The following is a 27,116-nucleotide window of genomic DNA, read 5'->3' on the forward strand; positions in this document are numbered from 1 at the left end:
TTTTTGAGTCACTGTTTCATGGTACTAGTTTAGTTTCTTCAATAAACCTGTTTATATCTTGCTCAGCAAAGTGCCTGAACTCAGACATCATCTACCACCTAAAATGAGTATCTGTATCATACATAGCAATTATGTTTGGATATACCTTAGCCCCAAAATTTAGGAACACAATGAAATACTTTCACAAGTGGCAACTGAAATGCAATTTTGATCTGGATCTCATGTTCCTGGGTAAAAAGAAAATAAACAAACTATATAAAATGACTAAAAAGTGTACTGTTCTCAATAAACTTCTTTCTTCCTAACAATCAATACTTTTTGGATTGAACACTGATTCTCTAATTAAAGAAAAACTATCTATATGAGGTGATGATCACTATCACCATTTTAAACATTTTAAACACTTTTAAACGTTTTAAACATTTAAAACTCTTTACACTTTTTAAATTTACTCATCAACTCAATAGGAATATCCAAGTAAACATGGAAATATTTTTCTGGTTTTCTCTGATCAATTCTTTTATCGTATTAGAATCAATGAAATATTGTTGATATATTTTTGAAAAAAAATTACTCTATTTTAAATAAATGTCTATGCTTTGCTATATAAAAGATGAAAGAATTGTATGAAATGAAAAATATTCACATGAACATGATGACCTTACAGAAGTATACTATTTTGAATTTTGAAACATGAGGAAAATATTCTAAGTGGAACTCTTATCATAGAAACAATTGAAGGAACCCCCTGATGAGTTGTTTAAGGAGACAATGTCTGAGGATTACTCTTCATTTTCTCATTGGGAAATTATCAACTTTTCATGGATTAATAAGTTGAACAGAGCACATAATTATTTGAGTATATTTGTCATTGTCATTTTCTAATTTCATGTACCTTTAGATCTACCCATGAATATTCAGGTTATTTATTTCCAAACTAGAGAAAAACATTTGACATTATTTTATTTTAAAAAACTAAACATATAAATAGAACGTAATTGAATTCTTTTGTCAAGATGCCTCGATTTGAACTTAATTGAATTCTTTTGTCACAATGCCTCGATTTGAACATTTAACCCATGATTTTAACCTGATTTTCATTTACTCCTGACATACGTGGTCCTCCTGCTGTGCATGGGTTACCCATGCTATTTTTTTTTTTAATTTTATATTATTTTTTTTGTGAACATACTGTAGAGAGGGGTAACAATTACATGGGCAGGATAATGCATACATTTCTTACCAAGCATTGCTGCCTCCTCCTTTGTTTACCCTTCACCTCCCTTCCCTCCCTCCTCCCTCCCACCTACCCAATCATACCCCTCCCACTCCAACCTTGTAAAGCTGGTTTTGACATGACATTTTGTACTTCTCATTGTTGCAACAGGCCCACCTGAATCCTTAAACGACTTGTTTGTCCCCGCCTCCTCCACATGTTATACTGACATCAAATATAGTGAAAGCGGGGGTTACACTGTGGGGGAAGGACATACAAAGCAACAAAGCAATAATCTTATGAATTCGTTAGAAACACATGCATGAAAGAAACAAAAACATTAAAATACATATTTGAGGGTTCGTTTTCCTAACATCACATTCTCTGACTTTTTCCGCTTGACTCATACGTATACTAGATATTGCAAAAAGGGAAACCATGGGACCTATGTTTCTTTGGGCCTAGCTTACTTCACTTAATATAATTTTTTCCAAGCCTTTCCATTTCCTAACAAATGGGGAAATGTCATTCTTTCTGATGGAGGCATAGAATTCCATTGTGTATATATACCACATTTTCTTGATCCATTCATCTACTTAGGGGCATCTGGGTTGGTTCCATATCTTAGCTATGGTAAATAATGCTGCAATAAACATAGTGGTGCTGGTAGCTTTAGTGTGGTCTTTTTTGTAAACATTAGGGTAAAGGCCAAAAGAGGGATTGCTGGGTCATAGGGGAGTTCTATGTGAAGTCTTTTGAGGAACCTCCATACTGCTTTCCAAAGTGGTTGAACAAGTTTACATTCCCACCAACAATGAAGTAAGGTTCCTTTCTGTCCACATCCCCTCCAGCATCTGTTGTTGTTAGAGTTCTTGATTTTTGCTGTTCTAACTGGAGTGAGGTGATATCTCAATGTTGTTTTGATTTGCATTTCATTTATGGCTAGGGATGTTGAACATTTCTTCATGTGTCTATTGGCCATCCTTCTTTCTTCTTCAGAGAAGCTTCTCTTTAAGTCTTTCGCCCACTTACTTATTGGGCAGTTGTTTCTTTGAGGATTTGTTGTTGGGTGTTTTAATTGTTTGAGTTCCAAGTATATTTTAGATATGAAACCCTTGTCCCCTGTATGGCTAGTAAAATCTTCTCCCAATCCGTGGGCTTTCTATTGATCTTCCTAGCTATGTCATTTGCCCTGCAGAAGCTCTGCAACCTTATGCAATCCCATTTGTCCAACCTTTCTTTGATTTGTTGTGTTTCCGGGTCTCTATTCAGAAAATTTCGCCCTGAGCCAAGGACACCCATGGTTTCTCCAATTCCATCATGTAATGTTTTCAGAGTGTCTGCTTTGAGTTCAAGGTCTTTGATCCATTTGGAGTTGATTCTGGTGCAGGGTGATATATAAGGATCTAGCTTTAGTTTTCTACATGTAGTTAACCAGTTTTGCCAGCACCATTTACTGAAGAGCCTGTCTGTCTTCCATTCGATTGTTTTAGCTCCCTTATTGAAGATTAGATGGCTATAGGTCTGTAGGTTCATTTCTGGGTTTTCAATTCTATTCCATTGGTCCTGAGGTCTGTTCTTATGCCAATACCAAGCTGTTTTGATTACTATGGCTTTATAGTAGAGTTTGAAATTTGGTATTGATATTCCTCCAGCAGTGTTCTTTTTTGTTGAGGAGCGTTTTTGCTATTCGGGGTCTTTTATTGTTCCATATGAATTTTTGGATTGCCTCTTCTATTTCCTTGAAGAATGAGGGTGGATTGGATAGGTATTGCGTTGAATTTGTAGATAGCCTTGGGAAGTATTGCCATTTTCACGATGTTAATCTTTCCAATCCAGGAGCATCGGAGGTTTTGCCATTTTTTAAGTTCTGTGTTGATTTCCTTTTTCAAGATTTTAAAGTTTTCATCATAGAGGTCCTTCACTTCTTTAGTTAAGTTAATTGCTAGGTATTTTATTTTTTGTGGGGCTATTACAAATGGAGTTGCTTTCCTAATTTCAGCCACACTTTTCTCATTGTTGGCATACAGAAAAGACATTGATTTTTGGGGGTTATTTTTATAACCTGCTACTTTGCCAAAGTTTTGAATCAGCTTGAGTAATTTGGGAGTGGAGTCTATGGGATTCTTTAAATATAAGATCCTGTCATCTGCAAAGAGGGAGAGTTTTATTTCTTCCTTCCCTATTTGGATCCCCTTTATGTCTGCATCTTGTCTTATTGCTGTAGCTAGGCATTCTAATACTAGATTGAAGAGAAGTGGAGAGAGTGGGCATCCTTGTCTTGTTACTGACTTAAGGGGAAATGGCTTTAGTTTTTCACCATTGTGTATAATGCTGGGTGTAGGTTTGTCATATACAGCCTTTATTGTATTGAGGAATGTTCCATGGATTCCTAATTTTTCCAAAACCTTCATCATAAAGCAGTGTTGGATCTTGTCGAATGCTTTTTCTGCGTCTATTGAGATAACCATGTGGTTCTTATTCTTGCTCCTGTTGATGTGATGAATAATATTAATTGATTTGCGTATATTGAACCAGCTTTGCATCCCTGAAATGAATCCTGTTTGATCGTGGTGTATGATTTTTTGGATGAATTGTTGATGTCGGTTGGCCAAAATTTTCTTGAGAAGTTTTGCATCAATGTTCATCAAAGAAATGGGTCTATAATTCTCTTTCTTTGATGGGTCCCTGCCTGGTTTTGGGATGAGGGTTATGATGGCTTCATAGAATGTGTTCGGTAGTGAGCTTTCTCTCTCAATTTCATTGAAGATTTGGAGAAGAATTGGTGTGAGCTCTGTTTTGAAGGCCTTGTAAAATTCCCCTGTAAAACCATCTGGTCCTGGACTTTTCTGAGCTGGGAGGTCTCTTATTGCTCTTTCTATTTCAATGCTTGATATAGGCCTGTTAAGATAGTTTAACTCATCTTGGTTTAGTTTTGGCATGTCAATATTTGCTAGGAGGAGGTCCATTTTTGTCAAGTTCTCAAACTTGTTAGCATAAAGTTTTGAGACCTATTCCCTTATAATGTTCTTAACCTTGGTTGTTTCCGTGGTGATGTTTCCATTCTCATCTCTGAATTTATTTATTTGGGTGTGTTCTCTTTTTTTTCTGATAAGATTTGCTAAGGGTCTGTCAATTTTGTTAAGTTTTTCGAAGAACCAACTCTTTGTTTTGTTGATTCTTTCTATAGTTTTTTTGGATTCTAATTCATTTAATTCTGATTTAATTTTGATTATTTCTTTCCGTCTACTGGATTGGGGTTTATCTTGCTGCTCTTTTTCAAGGAGGTTTAGATGTGTCATTAAATTGTTAGTTTCAGATCTCTCCAATTTGTTGATGTAGGAGCTCAGAGCTATAAACTTGCCTCTGAGTACTGCCTTTGCTGTGTCCCAGAGGAGCTGGTATTTTGTGTGTTCATTTTTGTTGAATAGCATGAACATTTGAATTTCCTTTCTAATCTCTTCCATGACCCACTCATGATGCAGCAGTGTGTTGTTCAGCCTCCATGTGATAGCGGATTTTCTTTGGTAGCTTTTGGTGTTGAGTTCTAATTTTATTAACTTGTGGTCAGAGAGAATGCAAGGTATAACTTCAATGTTTCTGAATTTAGACGTTTGCTTTGTGGCCTAAAATGTGGTCTATTTTAGAAAACGTTCCATGTGCTGCTGAGAAAAACGTGTATTCTGAGGTTGCTGGGTGAAATGTTCGGTAGATGTCTGTTAAGTCTAGTTGATCTATGCATCTGTTTAGATCTGCGGTTTCTGTGTTGAGTTTTTGCCGAGTTGATCTATCTAGTGCGGAGAGTGGTGTGTTAAAATCCCCCAAAATTATTGTCTTTGGATCTATATGGGATTTGAGGGAAAGTAGTGTTTCTTTGATAAATTTGGGTGCTCCATTATTTGGCGAATAGATATTTAGAATTGTAATATCCTCCTGAAGGAGAGATCCTTTAATTAGTATGTAGCGACCTTCTTTATCTCTTCTCACGAATTTTAATTTGAAGTCGATTTTATCTGATACTAGGATTGCAACTCCCGCCTGTTTATGGGGTCCGTTTGCTTGGTCGATTTTGTTCAAGCCTTTAACTTTGAAAATGTGTTTGTTTTTATGGGCAAGATGTGACTCCTGCAGGCAGCAGATAGAAGGGTCTTGTTTTTTAATCCAACCAGACAGTCTATGTCGCTTAATTGGAGAGTTCAGTCCGTTAACATTAAGAGATAGGACTGAGAGGTATTTGGGAGTTCCTGCCATGTTATCTACCTTCTTGGGGGCTGCGAAAACTGGGTTCTTCCTATGGTTCTTGGATTCTCAGTTTGGGTGCAGTTTCTTGGCCTTTATTGCGGTCTTGTTGGTTTTCTATGTGTAGGACATCTTTAATAATCTTTTGTAGGGCTGGTTTGGTGGAGATGTATTGTTTCAACTTTTCTTTGGTATGGAAGGTTTTTATTTGGCCTTCAGTTATGAAGGAGAGTTTAGCTGGGTACAGTATTCTTGGTTGATAGTTGTTTGTTTTTAGGGCATGGCATACATCATTCCAGGCTCTTCATGCTTTGATTGTCTCTGCTGAGAAATCTGAGGTGATTCTATTTGGTTTCCCTTTGTAGGTGATTACCCTTTTCTCCTTGACAGCTTTAAGGATCTTTTCCTTGTTCTGAGTTGATCCTGTGTGGATTATAATGTGGCAGTGGGATGTCCTATTCTGGTCTGGTCTATTTGGGGTTCTAAAGGCTTCTTGTATCTGGACAGGCCTATCTTTTTGCATGTTGGGAAGTTTTCTGCTAGGATCCTGTTAAACAAATTTCCTAGACCATTAACTTCTGTTTCTAGGTGCTCCTCTACACCCATTATCCTTAGATTAGGCCTTCTGATGGTGTCTTCCAGGTGTTGGATAGATCTATCATATTTCTTGGACTTGTCTTGGATGGTTGTATGTTCTTTCTCTATAATATCTAGGCTGTCTTCAATCCCTGAGATTCTATCTTCTGCATGGTCTAACCTGCTGTCAAGACTCTCTACTTTGTTTTTGATCTCTTTTCCTTCTAGTTGGTCAGCTTTGATGGCTTCAAGTTCTTTGTTGAAGCTCTGTTTTAGGTCTTGTATGAATTTCTTTACTTCCTTAATTTGGTGTTCAGTGTTTGTCCTCAAATCACTTAGTTGATTGGTTATGGTTTCTTTGGGCTCCCATTCCTTCTGTTGGGTTCCATTCAGCATTCCCTTTGTGGTCTCCCTGACTTCCTTCAGCTCTTTGTTAATGGATTCCATGAATGCCTTTAGTGATCTTTGTGTTCTCTACCTGGTCTCTCAATTCCTGTATTACTCTTTGATTAGCTTCCTCCCGTTCGTGGGATTCCTGCAGATCTCTTTGAATGTTCTCAGCCTGCTCACGCCATTCCTCCCTTTCTCTTTGAGTATTCTCAAGTTGTTCACGCAACTCCTGTATCAGTTTTTGAGTAGATTCCTCACGCTTATGGTATTCCTGTATAACCTTCTGGGATGCCTCCTCTCTCTCCCTATCACGCTCATACAGAGTCCTTTGTACGTTGTCAAATTTCTCATTTATCATGTTTGCCAGCAGTGTTTGTAGAGCTATTTGGGAACTCTCCTCTGGATTATTCATTATCTGTTCTAACCCCTGATTAACAAGATTGGGAATTGAAATACCCGAATTTGCCATTTTTCTTGTGTTTTTCCAGCTTACTCTGCCCATTTGAGATGAAGATAGCACCAGTTTTGTGCTAGAACACTATCTTAAGGCAACCATCAACCAAAGTTTGCATTTGTACAGTCAATAGTCTACAGATACAATCTAGTTCAACAGAAACATCTATTCGACATCAAACAACTATATGTTAAAGGACTTGGAACCGCAGAGAAGAATTTGGAAAAACAGAAATTATTAGGGTTAGGGAGAGATGTGGGTAAAAAGTAGGAATAGATTGGTGTGGGGAGGCACAGGGAGAGTTAACTATGTCCTAATCACAATGCAGGAAATAGGTTGGGTAGGATGCAAGTAGAGAGAGAGAGAAAAAGAAGAAAGGGAAAGGGGAATGAAAAGAGACCAGAAAAAAAATGGAAACGTAAAAATTAATGTTATTATAGAGATTAAAAGACCATCTATTTAGAGAGGAATGTGAATATGTTGAGAAAAAGGGAGGGACATAGAGGAGATGTGAAAAACTTTAAAAAAATGCTTAAAATATTATATAGGTATAAAGAGGTAGTACTGCTATTAATGAATTTAAGTCTCAGAGGTTTTGAATTGAGTAATAAGTTTGTGGATTAAGTGTGTACACAATGGGGGATAGGGTCTACTACTTAACTACGGGTTTATCTGAGGATGTGCAGGACAAGAGTTAAGTCACATATAGAAGAACAAAAGAGGAAAAGCTGGAAAGTATAGGAAAGTGAGAAGAAAAGATCAGAAGTTCAGTAGAGCTAGACAAAAAACAAAAAGATAATTAAGAATGAAAGAAAAAGAGAAAGAAGACAAGAAAAGAAAGGAAAACACACATTCATGTTATAACCTAAAATAAAATTTATGAGAAAAAACAAAGGTACTAGAAAACAATTATTTTTTCAGAAGATGCAAAAATGAAAGATTAAAATTTTTAGAAAAGGAAAAAAATGTTTTTATATATATAAGGTAATAAATAACGAGAAAAAAATACAAAACAAAAAAAGAAAAAAAGAAAAGAAGAAGAAAAAAAAAAGTTCTTTGATTTTTTTGAGGTGGGGAGGGCTGGGAAGAGTCCTGTATCTCCCTTTTGTCTGTAACCAGAGTCTGTTTGGAGTCTCTGGTCAGGTTGAGGTCCTGTGGCTTGATTGGTTTCTTAAGTCAGTTTGTTGGAACAGGCAGAAAAATGCTCTGCTTTACCCAAGATTTTGAGATCCCCCTCCCAGGTTAGTTTACTGGTAGGGTGATCAGCTTTGAGAATCACACAAGAGGGGGATGCAGTGATGGGGCTAGGTTCTGGGTAGAGTTGAGGCCTTTCAACAAACAGTAGCTTTTCCCTGGGGCTATTTTGTGAAAAAAAACTCACAGCACCCAGCCTGGACCCATTCTCAGGGTGTCTGTTTTTCAATTGATTGTGGTGGCGGCTAGAGGGAGGGGCAGCCTCTGGCTCTGGTTACCCGGTGAGGAGAGCCACTCCAATTGCTGGCGCCTGAGCTGGGTGACGTTTCCCCGGATGGAAATGAGTCTGTGAGGTCACTTGACCATTAAGTTCTTGTGACCTGCTAAATGACTCGTTTTATTCCAAGGCCTGAGCTGGAGCTAGCCGCTCCTCCGAGCTTTGTCGGTATCCAAGATGGAGATCACCGGTGCTGAGGGGGAGGGGTGGCCTTTCCTCCTCTGCTCCCTGAAAAGGAGTGAGGAAGTCGGGCTTCTACTCATGCCGAGTCTTGGAACCTGGGTCGTCTCTGGTCTGCAAAGTGCAGGATGAAGTTGTCCGCTCCTTGTTGTTTCTTGCTGGTGTTGAGTAGAATCCGCTCATCTGCTGCGTCTGGCTCCTTCGTCCTGGACTGTGTCTCAGGTATGCCCCCGCAGCGGTGGTCGCTGCCGCGACCCTGCCACGGCAGCGGCAGCTGCTCAGATGTGTCTGCTTGGCATCCCCCCTCTTGACTAACTCTCTGTCCTGTGATGGCACACTTGGTGTGATTCTCTGGCTTGGGACTGTTCACTGGAACTCTGAAACTGTTTTCAATGCAAGAGCTTGTTCAGATTCTAGCTTCTCCTCCGCCATCTTCCCAGAACTCCTTAGGTATGAAATTTTGCACAAGAATACCATAATAAAAATTGTTAAACAAACAAAAAAGAAACTTTGGGGAAATTAACCCTTAAAACTGGACTTAGAACTCAGTTTTAATTGGAAGCAAAACTCCTAATAAACATGTGTAGTGATTCTGAACCACAAAAGAGAAGACATATAAATATTTCTTGTGTTCAAAACCATAACATGAATATCAGTAACATTTGCATTTATGCTTGCTTGATACTATAGTATTCTAAACTGGTAGGAAGAGAAGCATTCTGATGCTGTTGCACATACCACGAATTTTTGAGAAAATACGACGATAATAGACATGGGAAAGTGGAGATAGAATGGTATTATATGTTCATTATTGCATAACCTAGAAACATCCAAGAGAAAACCTACAGAAAGTGTTAGGAAGGTGGGCAAAATCGGTATATCTTGTGTATCTTCTAAAGTAAATCGGAGTCAGTAAAATACAGCTGGATACCTTACATAAGAAGGAAGAAAACAACCCCACTAGTTGGGTTTTTAACCAACAATTGTCACATTTTAGAGTGCCTCCCTTGATATAGGTCTCTCTTAATGTGATAGGGCAAAGATTGCTCAATTTCAATTCCTGATGCCACAACTCTCAGATCAACTTGTGCTTGTGTCAACTGAAACAGATAATAAGGGCACAAACTACCCAGCAGGTTTAACACCCTTTTACTATTCTTTTATAGAAGAAATTTCCTGAAAATTATCTTAGGATTAGAAAATATGCACCTTGGTGTAATTTTCTGTATTCTTCAAAATTCTCCAAATGGATATTATATCTTTCTTCTCACTATTGTTTGTTTATCTATCTATAATACTGTTTTACTTTCCTCTATTTTGTGTGTAGTAATAAAATCAGTGGTAAATGTACAGTACTATAGTAGTATGTCTCAGAGCAAGAAAAACAAAATAAGTTTTAACATAGTTTAGGGTCCAAAGGAATGAATGGTGATAAACATTCAATAGAGACTCCTTTTATGAGAATTGTCAAATGACGGTAATAAAACATAATAGGGCCTAAAGTTTTATTTACTCTGGATGCTACTAGAAGTCATGAAATTCTTTGAGTTCAAATCGGTTTGGTTCAAAATAAATTGACGAAAGGGACACAAACGTTGTGTGACTGATTGTAGTATGAAACAATGAATTCGACAATGTAATAACAGCAATAAATTTGAATCCAAGCATCTATATTAATATTTCAAATTTCCCTTTCAGATATTCTCTATGCTTCATATGATGTGAGCGTCATCAGTGCCAATACATTGACATTTGAACACCCATAGTAATAAAAGCATAATTAACAAATTGAAATTGTTTATTGATTATTAAGAAAACATGCCAGCACAAACAAATGGCAAGAAATATGAAGGAGAAAGAGAGTCAAGGAAAGCTATCATTCTATGTCTTTCAGAATGCAACAGGAATATGGCTATGATATTATGTTGCAAGAATGCAATTTCAAAAATGCTTCTTTCTGAGAGAATTTTTTGGTGGTTTTGGATATTAAACTGTATCCCTGCACTCACTGCAGAAGATCCCGTCACTACTTGAGGCATAGTGCAACTTTGGGTGTTATAGAAGGTTATTGGAATTGAGTCACATGTGTTTTCCTGCATTGGATGCCTTTGAACTGCAATCCTCTGACCTCATTCAGTAGAAAAGCTGGCACCTGGATTTCATGAGAATTTTAGAATAATTGATGTGATAAATTTTCTTACTTGAGCCAAGATAAATTAAAATCTTCTACTATAATCTAAAATCTTCTACATTGGGATTGAGGCTAAGCCATCTAAGAACTTTACATTTTGCAGATACTGATATGCCATAAACACAATAAAAATATTCATACAAATTTTAGCAATTAGTTTACACAATAGTGCAATCATTAATATTTGTTTTCCCCAGAAGGTATTTCCTTGTTCATACAAGCCGGTATTATTTATCTTTCTTTCTGAAAACGCATTTTATTTTCAGACAGTATTGCACATGAATGAATAATACACTAAAAACATTCCTGATGTAAGTTAGGCTGATGGTTTAAGCACATTTTATGAGGATTAATCTTTGGAAAAAAGTTGGAACTATAGTGAGGATGTAGGTTAGAAATGTGAATTCAGAAGAAGGTCAACATATATGGTGGTTTTGAAAGCAGGTTGTATCTGACGATGTACATATTTAGACAGCAGTAATTTTGGTAATGAATGATGTAAAACATTATGTGCATTCTTTGCAGAAACATTTGAATGTAAATACAATTCTTGTGATTGATTCAACACGAATATTTACTTGAAATCCTGGTGAAGAGAGTCTATGTGTGAATCTCAATATTTTCTATTCATATTGGATATAGTAGAGACTGTAAAAGTCTCAAGGAATCAATGTAGGAAGGAGCAAACTGTCACAAGGCATATTATAGTGAAAATTTCTGAAAATAGAGGAGACTATTTCTGCCCTTTCATACAGTAATAAATGTAGATAAGGAAACAAATCCTTGCTTGTAAATTTCTCCATTTTCCAAAAGGGTTCATTGCAGGAAAATAGGAGCCTATGTATCATCAGTAGAGGAACTATCAATGACTATATTTTGTGAGTATGTGCAATACTATTGTCCAGGCACAAAACTACCTCACAAGAAACTGAATGTCAGTATATTCATTGAGAATTATTTGCATGTCTCCATTTTAGAGGGAACATAATTTCTCTAACATAAATCAGTTCATGGATGTTTTCCTCAGAAAATGGTGATTGTTGAGGATCGAGTTTGGGACAATGTATCACATAGCTCCCTGTAATTCTGAGTCTAGTATTGCCACAAAGGAAATGGTTCATTAATTCATTTTCCCTTTTGGTAAGGCTGTGTGCACTTTTGGTCCAAACGTTTTAATTTAAATTGCAAACTTTCATAAGTGCTGGAATGTCAATTACTAGAAAACAAATTCAGTGAGTTTTTACTATTTCTTCAGTAGAAATAATATCTAGTTATATACACAGTTATATGATTACAATATATATCTAGTTACATTCATAGAATTTGCCTAATGATAATGACAATTAAAAATGGTACACTATCATTAGGCAAATTCTATCAAGAAAACCAGTCAAAGTCTACTCCATCTGTAAAATGTGCTTAATTCTTTCAGACCTCATGTCTAAATTTATTTCTATTACTTGCACTTATACAAGTTTTCAATAAAAGTATCTTGTGTATTTTAGCCTACTGGAACATATGGAAGGCAGAGAAAACCCTGCTGGCTTAACAGAAAGCATGCCAATGAGCATCAGGGTGTGTGCTGGCCAATACCAGGAAGAATTCTATGTAGAAACCAAATTTACTGAATTTAAAAACAATTGAAATATATTGGAGTTCATTCATGCATAAGAAGAAGTGGGATAATGTCTTAGAATTTGATTCAATTGACAGAAGCTCCTCAGCTCAAGGCAAGCACTCTACCACTGGAACCACAGTGCCACGTCTAGTTTTCTAGTGCTTTATTGAAGATAAGTCTCTCACGGATTTTCCTGCCCAGGTTTGCCTTGAACCGTCATCCTCAGATCTCAGCCTCCTGAATAGCTAGGATTACAGGCATGAGCCACCAGTGTCTGATCTTGTTTCAATTATCTTAAATCATTTTTTATATTTTTCTACCGATAGAAATACTGAAAAGTTTCAGTTCCTCAGAATCATTAAACAGCTATTCATGGGGCTGGGAAGGTGGCTCACTGGTAGTTCACTTGCCTTGCATGCTCGAGGCCCCTGGGTTCGATTCCTCAGCACCACATAAGCAAAAAGAAAAAAGCCGGAAGTGGCGCTGTGGCTCAAGTGGTAGAGCGCTAGCCTTGAGCTGAAGAGCTGAGGGACAGCTCCCAGACCCAGAGTTCAGGCCTCACGACCGGACGCAAAAAAAAACAAAACAAAACAAAACAAAAAAATAACTATTCAAAACAGACAAATTTATAGACCAAAAACATCCTGGCCTCATTATTATATCATCAAATAGTTTAATTTACGCTAGTTTGTTCCTATACATACTTATTTTAGGATAGTGCACTCTTGGGTTTGTTAAGCAATTGGAGTTGAATCACTGGGTTTTCCTGTATTTTGGACTGCAATACAAATCTAGGATTAGAGTTGTAAGACCCTGGCACCAATTGTCTACTTGTTAATGAAGATCCTTGCCAGTACGTTATACAAAATGCTCAAAGCTTCCTTAGGGTATAACAAAAACTCTTTGGCATATTTTTAAATAAAATGACTTGGTGTTTATGAAAAATGATGATACAAAATCTACATAATATGTATCATATATGTTGTACCACCTTTTATATATCAGAAACGCTTCAATACAACTTTTCAAAACCTGGCATAATAGCTTCCTATTTTATTAAAATCTAACTGAATTTATGTTGTTCTACATAAACCTGTCAATAGATTCTTGAGTTGCTAATTCTGTAATTGAAAGTTATAATGCAGGAAATTTGCATGTAGTTTATGTTTTGGTGATTAAATAATGCAAAGGCATTCCTAAAGCCATACATTCACATGGATTTTTGTATAGCTTTTATAGTTTATTGTATAGTATTTAGTAACATTAATATTTTTGTAAGTGAAATATATGGTATATAAATGAAGAAATTCATCTGGGAACTTGTTTTTCTCTTGCTGTTTTCATTTAATATTTGTGACTATTTGCTTTGTGAAATCCGAGAAAACATCAATGTTACTTTAAATTAATTTTAATCAAAAATGTGAACTAAAAGAAATATGTACAAAGATCCATGTTATCTACAAGGAAGGCTAAGGAACGTTTTTGGCAGAAGGTGATTAATTTCTCTAAGAGTCTTTTTGTGAAACTGTCTCCTAATAAAAATATTGATTTGTAAAGAAACTTAACAAGGAAAGAATAATACATAAAGAATGACTTATTGTGGCTATATAAGCCATAGTAAGTTTACAGATGTGTGGGCAGGACAATTTACCCAGAACCAGTAGTTGGTGTGAAGATAAAAATTGTGACATATCCGTTCACATTAGTGCTCTACTGAATACTCAGACATTTCTATTATACTGAATTGGAGTACAACAATTCATACCACGAAGAAATGGGACATTGTCTTCCGGGTTCAAGCCGGAAGTCAGCACTTGCGTTGTCATATGCGGAAGTATGGCTGAATGCCATCAGTTGGTAAAACGGAAGTGAGATTAAGGAACTACATCACAATAGCGTTGGCCCCATGTAGAGAAGTCATTATAGAGAAGTAGATGTTGCTGTGGAAAACCTACTAGTGGGACATCGTCTGACGTGGGGAGGAAGACATCCTGACTGGTTTCGAGAATCCAGTTAACTGAAGGAGACAGGTAACAGTCCCTAGATTTGTTTTCCGACTTCCACGACATAGTCATGTAAATCATCTTTTTGTATGTGACTGAGACATTTCTCGCTGACATCCCAAATGTATTTCTTATAGTTTTCTCCAACTAGGCAGTATTATTTCATTGGTAAAAAAATGAAAATTCTTTACTTCCTTAGACTTAAGAAAATACATATTTCCATTTTGGGGTATTTAAAATTTACTTTTATTACTGTCACTTTTATGTGAGTTAGTCATAGTGTAATGTCTTCTGGCTCTGCTTCATGGCCACTAGACACTGTACTACTAAAATTTACTACCTATTGAATGACAGCACCCATCTCAAACTTTGACTCTTACTAGTCTCAATTATTCCTTTGCTTTGTGATGCATATATTCTCTAAGAATCAGTTACCTGAATAATACTCCATACTGATCTTATAATCTGAATAGGAATCACGATATATCTATGAAAAAGGAAAATCCTCCTTCAGACAAGTGCCTATTTTCAATAGGTATTAGATGGTTGTAAAATGGAATTTGGAATTTGTTAATTCAGACACCAATAACTTAGAAAACCTTTTCCCCATTCGCTTAAAAGTTGTCATGATGCATTATCCTCTGTTTTTGTATGTTGAAGAAAAATGTATGAAAAATATGAAATTAATTTTGACTTCAAAGGTTATACATTTCTATAGCTTATTATAAGTGACCATAATTTGTGAAGTAAACAGTTATCAATATACTTCAATACAAGTGTGTCTAGCAAAAAAAAGTATTAGAGATGAATAGGTTCTACCCAGTTGTTTTTCGTATCAACGGCAAAAATCACAACATGTAAGACATGTGGTTTTGGAGTATTTAGTCTTGTTTTCTCTCAGAGAATTGTTTTTTTTTTTATCCGCAGGAATTGCTTATATATATCTGTCTGTCACAATGGAAAAAGGTAAACATGTTTAAGCATTTGTTTTGGAAAGTTATTTTAAATGGTCTAGTTCATGCTATTTTTTTTTTCTTGTTTGGAATCACAGAAAGTATATTGACAAGAACTGAGAGAATAGGATAGTAGGATTCGTCATGATATAAATCTGAAACTTTAGACATTTTGATAATTATAACTTTGACTTTTGATGTTCTAGATTGAAAGGTGAAAAAGAATATAAATTATGGGCACATTCTAGATTGAAATGTAAGAAAGTAATTAAATCAAGGGCGCTCAATGGATGTTTGCTTTCTGAAGATAAAAGATGCTAAGAGCTCCTTTTGACTCAAATTAATATTTTTTCAACTAGAATAAATATTTTTCATAATAAAAATTAAGAACTAACTAATAGGAACTGAGAATACATCAGAAGTTGAATTCCAGAGTAATACTCTTTGTCATATTTTGAATCTATATGCCCCAAATGAGGATTCCTGAGTTAAGGTATAGTTAATAATGGAAGCAACATTGAAGACTTGTATGTTCTCCAACATATTGATTTTCCCGAGGTATTTGTTCTCTTTCAGAGGAATCAGTGGATCCTGAGAGGTTGTTGCAGTGTCCCTATGATAAAAATCACAAAATCAGATCATGCAGGTTCCCATACCATCTTGTGAAATGCAAAGAGGTAATGTTTCACTGGAACATGTTGATATTACATAATTTCTTTAGTTCATGGATAAATTGGAGTATTGTTTTTATAATAAATTGTAGGAAATATATGTGAAAATGTGAGAGAATGTAGGCATAAATACCATAGTGAGATTTTTGTATTTCTTCTGAAATCTCTGCAGCATGTAATGGAAAGTAAGACAATCCTAATCCAATTTATTTCTAGAGACATATTTCTAGATCTCTATTCAAAGCAGAACAAAGGCAAATGTTTTGTGTTGGTAATTATGTCTAACTCTGTGTGCCATATTTCTTTTTTTCTGTCTTTTTATTGTGAAAATAACATACAGAGAACTTTACATACCTCACAAATATTAGAGGTGGTTTCGTTTTCCTCCCCATTGCCTAATGTAAAAAATGTAAATGAAGTTATTCTTCAATTATTTTCTTAAAACAACCGCTGTATTTTATGGTCTAGAATTCAGTTTGAGTACTTGACTTTTCATGCCATGTTTATAAACATAAAATGGAAGATGCATTGTGTCTATTTTCTATATTGAAGGTATTTATTACAAACTTGCTCTTATTTTCATCAAAAATTACACAATATTTGAAGCTTCACTGAACTGTGGGCAGAAAATTACTTTTCTTCTTCATGTAGCACTGCTACAATAACTTTCAGAGCTGTAGGAAATTCATAGTTTCTGCTATTTTGTTTGTAAAGAAGACACATGTGATGACCCTCCATTTTGGATATTTTCAAATATGTTTTCAATCACCCTATATATGCATTTGTAAATTTTATATAAATAACCCATATTTGAGTAAACATAGGCCAAAATTGAACACTTATGTGCATTTCTAAAGTTCCACATAGAATTTATGGGTGTCTTGGCCCTATTTCCTCATTAAAGAAAAAATATCAACCTGAGAGTTTGATATCACTGTATCATTTTTTTAATGCCAGCCCATGCAGGAGAGTCATAAACCTTCTTATCTCCCCTATCAAATGAGAATAGAAGAAGTTCTATGAAAATTGTAGAAGTCTAGCCCTTTGCAAACGGATGCACTAGTTTTTTTTATTTTTTACCTTCCCCTCCCCAAATTAGATAAATATATACACAATGCAGTGCACTAGAATCAAATACATTGAAAACAGGGGTTCTACCATGTGGAGGAACAGACCAAAGGGAAAAAAATCAAATAGTTCATTAAAAATATGTTAAAAACAATACCAAGAAGGGAAAAATAAGCACTTGTATACCTATCTTATTTGATTTATCATCTTTTTTAAATAAGTTTTTAGTGTGAAAATACTTTACAGAGAGGTTACAGTTACAGGATTAAGATAATGAGTATTTTTCTTATCAAACATTGTTGCCTCCTCCGTTGAGTTTCCACTGCCATCCCTTCCCCCACCTCCAGAATTACATTTACCCCCCTCCCACCCTGCTTAAATGATAAAGTTCATTTTTGACATAGCATATTTTATATAAAGTTTTACTGTGAAAATATTGTACAGAAAGGTTAAAATTAATGAGTGCATTTCTTATCCAAAATTGTTTCCTCCTCCTTTATTTTTCTGCTACTATCCCCCCCCCCAACTCTTCAAAGACATCCCCTCAGTCCCATCTCCACCTCTGCCGAAATTGTAAAGTTTGCATTTCAAAATAATGTCCTGTACATCTGATTGTGGTAATGGGTCAAGTTATATAAACATTTTGTTATTTCTCTAACCCTACTGAAATTAAACCAACATTCAATACAGTGAACTCAGGGATTATACCATGGGGGAGGGACATACAAAACAACAAAAAAAAGCACATGGTCTCTTTTAAATAGGTTAGAAACAATACCAAGGAGGAAAATTAAAAACCTTTGTCCCTAACCTTGGGTCCCTTTCGCTTAACATCATCTTATCTGATCTTTGCTGCTTATCGCAGATATATACTCATTATTGAAAATTGAGGAAACTATGGGGCCTATGTTTATTTGGGCCTGGCTTACTTAACTTAATATTTTTTCCAAGTCTTTCCATTTCCTAACAAATGGCGCAATGTACTTCTTTCTGACCTTCATTCCAACCTCTCAACTATACTCTACCCCTGCCTTAACCCTCTCTTTAATTGCAGAGTTCATTTTTTTAAGCCTCTGTACATCACTTTTGAACATTTCTGCTTATCCTAAATGTACACTAGTTTTTTTCCAAATAAGGGAAACAATGGACCTATGTTTCTTTGAGCCTGGCTTACTTCAATTAATGTAATTTTTTCTGAGTCTTTCCATTTCCAACAAATTGAGCAATATCATTCTTTCTGATAGATAGAGGCATAGAATTCCATTTTGCATGTATTTACCACATTTACTTAATCCACTCATCTACTGGGGGGCTTCTGGGTTTGTTCCATATCTTAGCTATGACAAATAATGGTGTATTTTTAGTATGGTCTTGTATTCATTTGGGTAAATGAGCAAAATAGGGATTGTTTGATCATAGAGAAGCTCAATGTAGAGTCTTTTGATGAACCTCCATACAGTTTGGGATGCAGGTTGACCCACTGTAACAATGAAATATACAAGGCACTATGTTGAAAATGAACTTTACAACTTTAGCTGTGTGGGTGATGTGTAGAGGAGAGGAGTTGGGGAGATGAGGAGGGAAGAGATCTTAGGGGGAAAAAAGTGGAGGGAGTAACAATACTCCATAGGAAATGTACTCACCACATTATTCATATAGCTCTAATCCCTCTGTACAGTATCTTTACAATAAAAAAAATGTATTAAAAAAAGAATGTACTAGCACAGTACCTATACCATGGTGTCAAGCCTATGGTAGATATCCTGAACAAAGTAATCTAAAAAGTGAAAATTTGAAAATGTTTCTTCATATTTGAACATTTGTTATACAGAATCATCCTGATATTGCTGCCAAATTGGCTACTTGTCCCTTTAATGCTCGACACCTGGTTCCACGAGATCAACTCACTGAACATATTGCAACTTGTATAGACAAAACTTCCCTTGAAGATGATGTAGGTAAGCTTGATAATTAAAATACAATCCAAATCAGTGTAGGCCCTTTGCACCTGCATCCTATTGTGATGCTAGTTTTCTCTTTGTTTGTAGATAACATCATATGGAATGAGAAACAATCCAAGAGTTCTGAAAGTACATGGCAATGTGTGTCCTCTGAGGAAGACTGGGATAAAGGTAAAAAGCTTGTTGAACTTCCTGCATTTTCCATTATTTACTCTCAACTTACTTTGTACTGTTGTATCATTTCTTCCCTTAGTAGTGAAATTAAAAATTCTTTGTTCAATTTTGATTGTCTTGTATGCTAATATCAATAACATATATGAAAATATGCATTCTTAACTGATTAAAAACCATGTCAAACATTTAAATGATATGTTGTTGCACATGGGTAAGAATTCATACATTTCAATCTTTATTATCCAGCTAAAAGTTTCTTGGGAGTCTCTTAGGGACAACAACCTTGTTGTTCTTCTTTATCAATGTATAATGTTAGAGCCAATCTATTCTAGCACCTCAGTCAAGTATGTAATTCTCCCTTTCGCAGAATCCTTGGAAGATCCTAGCCCAAGTTTTGTTTGGGGCACAATCAAATCATCTGGCAACAACAGGTAAAGAAAATGGTTTTCTTCTGATGTACTATTGTCTTTTAAAATTCAAAATGTCAGTATAACTTGTGGAGGAGATGGGGAAAAACCAGTTGTTTAAGGATACAGGTGGACCTGTTGCAACAATGAGAAGTACAAGTTGTCATGTCCAAAACGAACTTTACAATGTTGGTGGGGGGGGGGGCTGGGGGGAGGGAGGAAGGAGAAGGATTGGGATTAGGGGGGGAGGGGGGAGGCTGGGAAGGGATGTGAAGGATAAACAAAGGAGGAGGCTGCAATGCTTGGTAAGAAATGTACACATTATCCTGCCCATGTAACTGTAACTCCTCTGTACAGTATGTTCACAAATAAAATTAAATTAAAAAAAAAAAAAAAAAATAAAATAAAATTCAAAGTAAAGAAATAGGATAAATGAATAAAAAACTTGCTCTTCTATATAACCATATATTTTGCTCACTACAAAGGAAGTTTTGGATTGCTCTCTGAACTGGTGAACCTGTGATAGGTGGCAAAATCAAATACAGTTTCACTAGGACTGATACAAAATGCAATCACCCAAATACTTCAAATCAGATTACCTTATCTGAATATTCTCCTCATTCTCTTTTAATAAATTTAAATCAGGGAAGCCATAGATAACAGTATTATGTTGGGCCAATCTTTTTATAACCATTTTCATGTTTTCAGGATTCACCCATTACATCAATTATTATAGTGTAAATGGCAGTATCTTCAGTTGGTAATTGATAAAATTACAGACTTATGGGTGGGTTACTATGTCTTCCTTCTGAAATTCATTAATGAACATTATAGGAATGGCTATCTGATTTAAATTTTCTCCATAAATTAGTATAAGATATTTGAGGGATTCTTGAGATGATTTACAATTTTCACTTTACAAAGATACATATTAATAAAATGTATTTAGAGCTATTTTTAACAGCAATACATACATGGATTTCAAATTTCACATTGATGTTTAAAGTATAAATACACATTAGATATGGTATAGATTGGAAATTCAAAATTAGAGGTGTAACTATAAAAGTTATGATATCTCAGGGAGTATTTATGAGATTGTTTAAAGAATTTTAATTACTATAATGAACTTGTCCTTCTAGAGTCATAAAATAAGTTATATTCTTGATTTTATGGAATTTGAACACATCAAGTCTCTCTGACATGGTAAGATGGCAAATAGAGGAAAAAGTGAACAGTAATTGGGTTTTCTTGGAATTCTTCATAAGCATTTACTTAATTTGGAATCATGTAATTTGTCTTGCTTGCCAATATGAGACCTCTTCCTTTTTGTGAGACAATATATTCTAGATGTATTGATAATGTTAAGAATTTTCATCTCTGATCAGTCTAGAAAAAAACAACAACAACAATGTCTGGGAAGGTGGCTCAGTGGTAGCGAGCTTGCCTTGCATGCATGAGGCCTGGTTTTGATTCCCCAGCACCACATAAGCAAAAGGGAAAAAAGCAAGAAGTGGTGCTGTGGCTCAAGTGGTAGAGTGCTAGCCTTAGGCGGAAGAGTTGAGGGACATCGTCCGGGGCCAGAATTCAGGCCCCATGACTGGACCTCCCGCCGAAAAGCTTATTCAACATAAGACCAAGGTGAATTTATGTGAGCCTGTCCTCACAGTCAGGCCTCATATACTCTTCCTGTGAAATGGTAGTAAGAATACTAATTATTAGTATATTCAAATATCTGTTGTATGTCAAACATGTTACAATATTAGGTGAAGGATGCATTGGCAGTTTATATAGTGAAAAAGGGCTGAGTAGGAATAATAGTAATAGATAAATGCACCCTTACATCTGGTGACAATTTGCTAATTCATAAAGATTATAGCAGAGACTAAAATTCCTGTTTACAAACTGAACAGATCAATTAGTATTTGATCAACCCAATACATTTATTCTTGGGGTTAAGGAGTTTCTCATCCTCTGTCACGCAGAGGAAAATGAAAATGTCGTGGAAAACAATTTTTGGGGTGGCATAACATTCTTGAGGCAGGCCAGATAATAATGTTAATTCTAGCATCTCACATGTTTGACCCATAAGGATCTAATTATCGATTAATGAAGGATATTTTGCAGATTCATTTCTGGCAATTAATCCCCTCAAAATTGAATACTATAGAATGTATTCTACTTAAGGAAAACTATGGTTACTCGTAGACAAGTAGTGTGCATAAATGTTGGGAACAGACAAGCTCAAAAATCATCAGCACAGTCTGGATAACAGAGAAAAAAAGCCTGGTACAGGTTGCTTAGGGACCTGTCGGAGGCTGAGATCTGAGGATCAGATCTCAGGAATATTTGTCACACTCTCATCACCAATTAACCACCTCAAAACTGGAAGCGTCTCTGTAGCTCAAGTGGTAGAACAGTAGAGCTTTAAGGAGCTCAGGGACCTTGCCCAAGCCTAAAGTTCAAGCCCAATGACGAGCAAGAACAATAACCAAAAATAGGAATGTAATGCAATATTCATCAACAATGCCCCATACTCACTGGTATTTCCACAAACTGAATTTTTTCCTTTGGAGCAAGTTAGATTTTATTCATTCCCGATGTATAATATAATTTATTTACCCTCTGAATTTCAGAAAGTAATGTTTGATGAGACAGTGGTATTTACTTACTTCATTGGTTCGTAGAACACTTAATATATTCTACTGGGATTACTCATACTGTTCCCTTATGCAAATATGTCTTGCTTATGGAATCATAATTTTTCTAGCATCTAAAATGTAGATAATACTAAAGAACCTGTAAATTCTTGAATCTGTGAGTGTAGAACACCATCCTACTTGTTGATGTAGCTCTTCAAGAATTATCCAACCCTAGCTTTGCTATTATATATATGTGTGTGTGTAGGTGTGTGTGTGTGTGTGTGTGTGTGTGTGTGTGTGTGTGTGTGTGTGTGTGTGTGAGCTGTGTTTGTGATCAGATATGTCTGTTACCTGTCCATTTATGGGTGGAAATTTTGTGATGTGTGTGTACAAACTGAAATCGTGTTCATTTTTTCCTACTCTGTTTCAATACCCATAAGTAGATGCTGCACACATTATTATGTTTTCTTGAAATTGAAAAGTGAGGGTATTTTTTCTGCCTTCAGTTTCTGATTTTATTTAAATACAGGTTATCATGGATTTTTTTATGTGTCTTTTTTGTCAATGAATATTGAATCTTTGCTTGGTCCATTGATATTCAAGCTTCTTGCCCTGTGCTTGATCCAAGAGATATTTTCCAAATATTGGTATGTCTCTGGCATATAATTCTCATAACCATACATATTTGAGAAAGCAGTGTTAATGTCGGAATGTTACGCTAAGTTAATGGAAATTTTCTATGTTCATTTCAAAGTCCAATATTTCTGAGAGTCCAATATTACTGAGAGGTGACATGCATATGTGTCTTAAAGGTTAACTATTTTTCTGAACTGCTGAATATATTTAGCTGATACAACGTCACGATGTACTTATGACTTCACAATACAATTTGTTTTGTACACAAATAAGAATGGAAAAGCCGTTTATATGTTTGAGCCATGGAATATTTCTTGTAATTGTACTGAAGGTATTTGCATGGTATCCCTTCATATTTTACTTGCGTCCATAAAGCATGTATCCATTGGTAGGATATATCTCATAAAACAATCACTCCTTGTGATTTGTTTTTATGCAGCCGTTCACAAATATTGAAATGGAGTGTTGGCTTAAGTTCATTGCAATAACATTATATAGTAAAACTACTCTGGATTTTCTTTTCTGTACAACCACGTGAAGTATTGCTTCCTATTTTCCTGGATGCATGATACATCCATGAATATATTGCAAAGGACCTAGTCAGAAACTGTGTCAAGGCCTGGCTGAGCCTGAATGGGTGATATTAGAGTAAATTTTGAAGAATTGTAAAAAAAACGCTGAATTAATAGATTGAGTAGGTTCACATTTCAAATGTTCAATGAAGTTTGAATGTGTTGAGGCAGAGAGTGTCCAAGTGTCATTATTTGTTAGGTTTGTATACAACGATCAAATTTAAATGGGAAGAGAAGTGGAAGTAAGCCTGAAATTTTTAAGAAATAACTGATGATGTGCTCTCATTAGTTTTGGAATATCTCTCAAACTGCTAGTTTAGTTCTTGTTCATATGCAGAATACAGAAATAAATATTCTAGTGTTTTCCATAGAAAGTAAAATAATATTTTTTGTATTTCTTTGCAGGAATCATTCTATGAACAAGCCATGAGATCAAATTATTTCTCATTGTTTCATCTACATCTTACATTCATTAATATATTGTTGATGCTCACTCAACCAAGTGAATTCGTTTTAATTTCTACTACCTTTTCAAACCCTATTCACATTTACTTGAATTCAGAAGCAAAGCCGGGTGTTTATGGCCTCATGGAAATCACCATGTCACTATCCACATAGACGTGGCAAGGTTGGAATATAGAAACTTCAATAATCAATTCAAAAATCTACATTTGTTTCCCAATAGAGAACAAATCATACTTCATTATTTATTCTCCTTCAGTTTCCCTGTGAATATCATCTTCCCTTTCATATATTGATATAATTGCAGAGCCCAATATATACATAACAAAACTGTAATGATATTAGACCTCTTATACAAATCTTACACCAATTATATATTCCCATATAGAAAAGCCATTAAAATTTCACAGGGATTTTCCAACCAAATTCTGAAGTATATTTCTTACTATACAAGCTTCTCATCCATTTCAATGATTTCCATGAATAATCTCATCTAAACAAGATTCTAGGAGTTCTTTCCCAAACATGTGGCAGAAAAAACCAGGTTAATGTATGTATACACAAAATAACATGAAAATCTTATTCTGTTGGGACAAATTGCAATTTGTGAGGATAGCATGATTGTGTGCTAAAAATGCGATATTTTTAGGGCAAGAGGATTCTAAAATGTTGCAAGAAAGAGTGGACTGTTATCTGTAGAGTATCAAAAGCACTTTGTTGGAAACATCTTCAATGACTATCTTCATATTCAATTTGTGTGTAATTTGCCCCACATATATATGCCCCCACATATTTATAGTTGATTTGGCACTGTAGCCCAAAACATTCCTGACCAAAAGGGAATAATTTTTGAAGCATATTTTAGGAAGATCCACTTTGTGAAAATGGTTGGTAGGACTCCTATGCTTATGCTTTAAATAGAGTTGAATCTTTTGCATACAGATGAGGAAGTTAAAGAGGTGAGAATGTGGCTCATATTTATTATTGGTGTTGAAATGGGAGACTTTTTGATTATGGGCTTTTTTCTGCACCTAGTGTATTATTGCAAATATTTCTTAGTTTTCTTTCAGAAATTGTGAGCAGGAATGGATTCATCATTAATTTGTGAAGGATAGCTTGGAACTTTTAGACTCAGGGAAACCTGAGCCTTTTCCAGTAGGGATATGAAGAGAACAGATTTATCAACACATGTCTGTGTATAGAATGAAAACCAATCTACATACAAATCCGTGTGTAAACTTATGAAATTTAAAATAAATATATGTATCAATACTCTTCTTTTTCATTACACTTACGGTCAGTGTTATGTACAGAGTTATTATAAGTATGTATGCGACACAGTGAATAGTTTTCTTGTTACATGTTACCTTATCCCCCATTTTTCTTACACTTTATTCTGCTTCAAAACTCCTGCTGCCCCTGTTGTAAAAGCCATTTCCAACATATTGTCTTGTGAGGAATTTTATGGCACTGGTTCACCCATTGTCCTCTATCTCAAATGTTTTTGATTCCTCTTCTTTGCCCGATTCAGATTAAAGTTTACAGTCCACAGGCTATGAAATCAAATATAGTGACTAGAATGAAGAAACACTATGAAAAATGAAGGAAAAATAGCAAGAAAAAAGGAAGAGTTTTTCATAGTTTTTTTTTTTTTTTAAGAAAGTCACCAACCATTATAAACCTCATGTTTCTTGAAGTTGATTTTTCTTACCCTAATCTTTTGTTCATATATACATTGCAATTAAGTTCTTGCAATCATCTTTGGCTGAAACTGGACCTATACCAATTAAGACAAAAAAATAAAAACAATGTAGGGCGCCAATATTTTAAATGCCACTTCTAAAGAAAACATTATGACTCTTCACTAGGTAAGTTTAAATAGAAACATGGTAAACGCAGTAAAATGGAAAAGCAATATTCAATAAATAGTGTTTTAATACTCATTAACTTCCTATAGATGCTTAAAGTTAGATTATACATCACCGTGTCAAACCAATTTCCTAATGAATCAGACCTCGAGGTTAAACACAATACTCTGAGTGGAAGAAATAGAGAAATACTAGGTCTCATAGAACATTTTGAAACTTTCTCATTAGAGATGCACAAATACATCAATTCAAAGAAACTTTGGACCAACTATATTGCTTGAACCTGCACAGGTTCTTTATAGCAAAGGACATAACTAAATAGGTATATAAACAGCCAAAAGACTGGGAGAAGTTCTTCACTAGCCAAGAAAGATGAAGATTCTTAGAGCTGAAATATAAGCAAAATTCAACAAGTCAAATACCCCCCTAAAAGAAAAACCTGAAAAATAACCCCACTCTATGAAAAGAAGTCTAAATATTTAAAGAGAGACTTCACTGAGGGCAAATTGAGAATAGCCAAAGGACATATGAAGAAATGCTCAATGTCTCTGACAATGAAATGAAGCCGAATAAAGTCAATACTTACATTCCACCACATTCCATTAGAATGACAAATTTATGTTCATTCCATAGGGAAAACCAGGAACCACTCCAGATGCCTGAGAGTAGATTAATGGATCAGAAAATGTGCAGCATAAACACAATGGAATTCTATTTGCCATTAGAAATAATGACATAGAGCCATTGGTAACGAGATTGAAAATGTTAAATATATTACATGAATTAAAGGGGGCCACACCCAAATAAACATAGGCTTCATGGTTTCCTTTACTTCTAAAAACTGGTATTTGTCCATTTTAGTCCTAGAAGAGGATCAAAATAGCTTAATACTAATGTACATATGACCATGGAATATTAGGCTAAACGAAATAAGCTCTGAAATAAAAAATCATTTCTTTTTCTTGACTTTTAAAAATATAGTGTGTGAAGGTATTTCTCTTTACTTGCCTTCTTCTTTTATTTTCCTATGTTTTGTACAATGTTGTCACTGTATTTGATTTAGTACACACTGTATTCCATGTAAGTTAATGAGAATTAGGTACGGGAAGGGCAACAACAAAATCTGAGACAAAGGATAAGGGGCAAACCATACAAGAACAATCACAACAAAACTACATGTTAGTAATAAACATTACACCTGGTGGGAGAGGATAGAGATTTTAGGTTAAAAAAAAAACAAAACAAAACAAAAAAAACAACAAAAGTGAACAATGGGTAAAAACATATGACGAGAAAAGTAGTCATTCATTGCTTACGTATGTAATTCAAATTCCTCTGTACATCAGCTTGACAATATTCCTTTA

At 35.2% G+C, this 27,116-nt stretch overlaps 2 protein-coding genes across 2 annotated transcripts in view; both read left to right on the top strand.

Annotated features, from left to right (window-relative positions):
* The window catches only part of LOC122128003 (gametocyte-specific factor 1-like), a 29,049-nt gene extending 16,688 nt beyond the window's left edge, over window positions 1-12,361 (top strand). The window contains exon 6 of the mRNA XM_042702307.1: window positions 12,223-12,361. Coding sequence (XP_042558241.1) covers window positions 12,223-12,361 — 139 coding nt within the window. The remainder of the gene's footprint in view (window positions 1-12,222) is intronic.
* Window positions 12,362-14,171: 1,810 nt separating this feature from the next.
* On the top strand, window positions 14,172-20,336 carry LOC122128005 (gametocyte-specific factor 1-like). Its single transcript, XM_042702308.1, has 6 exons — window positions 14,172-14,203; window positions 15,498-15,505; window positions 15,868-15,968; window positions 18,862-18,988; window positions 19,533-19,568; window positions 20,281-20,336. Exons 1-6 carry the CDS (start codon window positions 14,172-14,174, stop codon window positions 20,334-20,336), a joined length of 360 nt encoding a protein of 119 aa, XP_042558242.1.
* Window positions 20,337-27,116: the final 6,780 nt, after the last annotated feature.

The sequence above is a fragment of the Dipodomys spectabilis genome, unplaced genomic scaffold, assembly GCF_019054845.1.
Source record: "Dipodomys spectabilis isolate Male_0828 unplaced genomic scaffold, ASM1905484v1 ptg000319l, whole genome shotgun sequence".
Taxonomy (NCBI): domain Eukaryota; kingdom Metazoa; phylum Chordata; class Mammalia; order Rodentia; family Heteromyidae; genus Dipodomys; species Dipodomys spectabilis.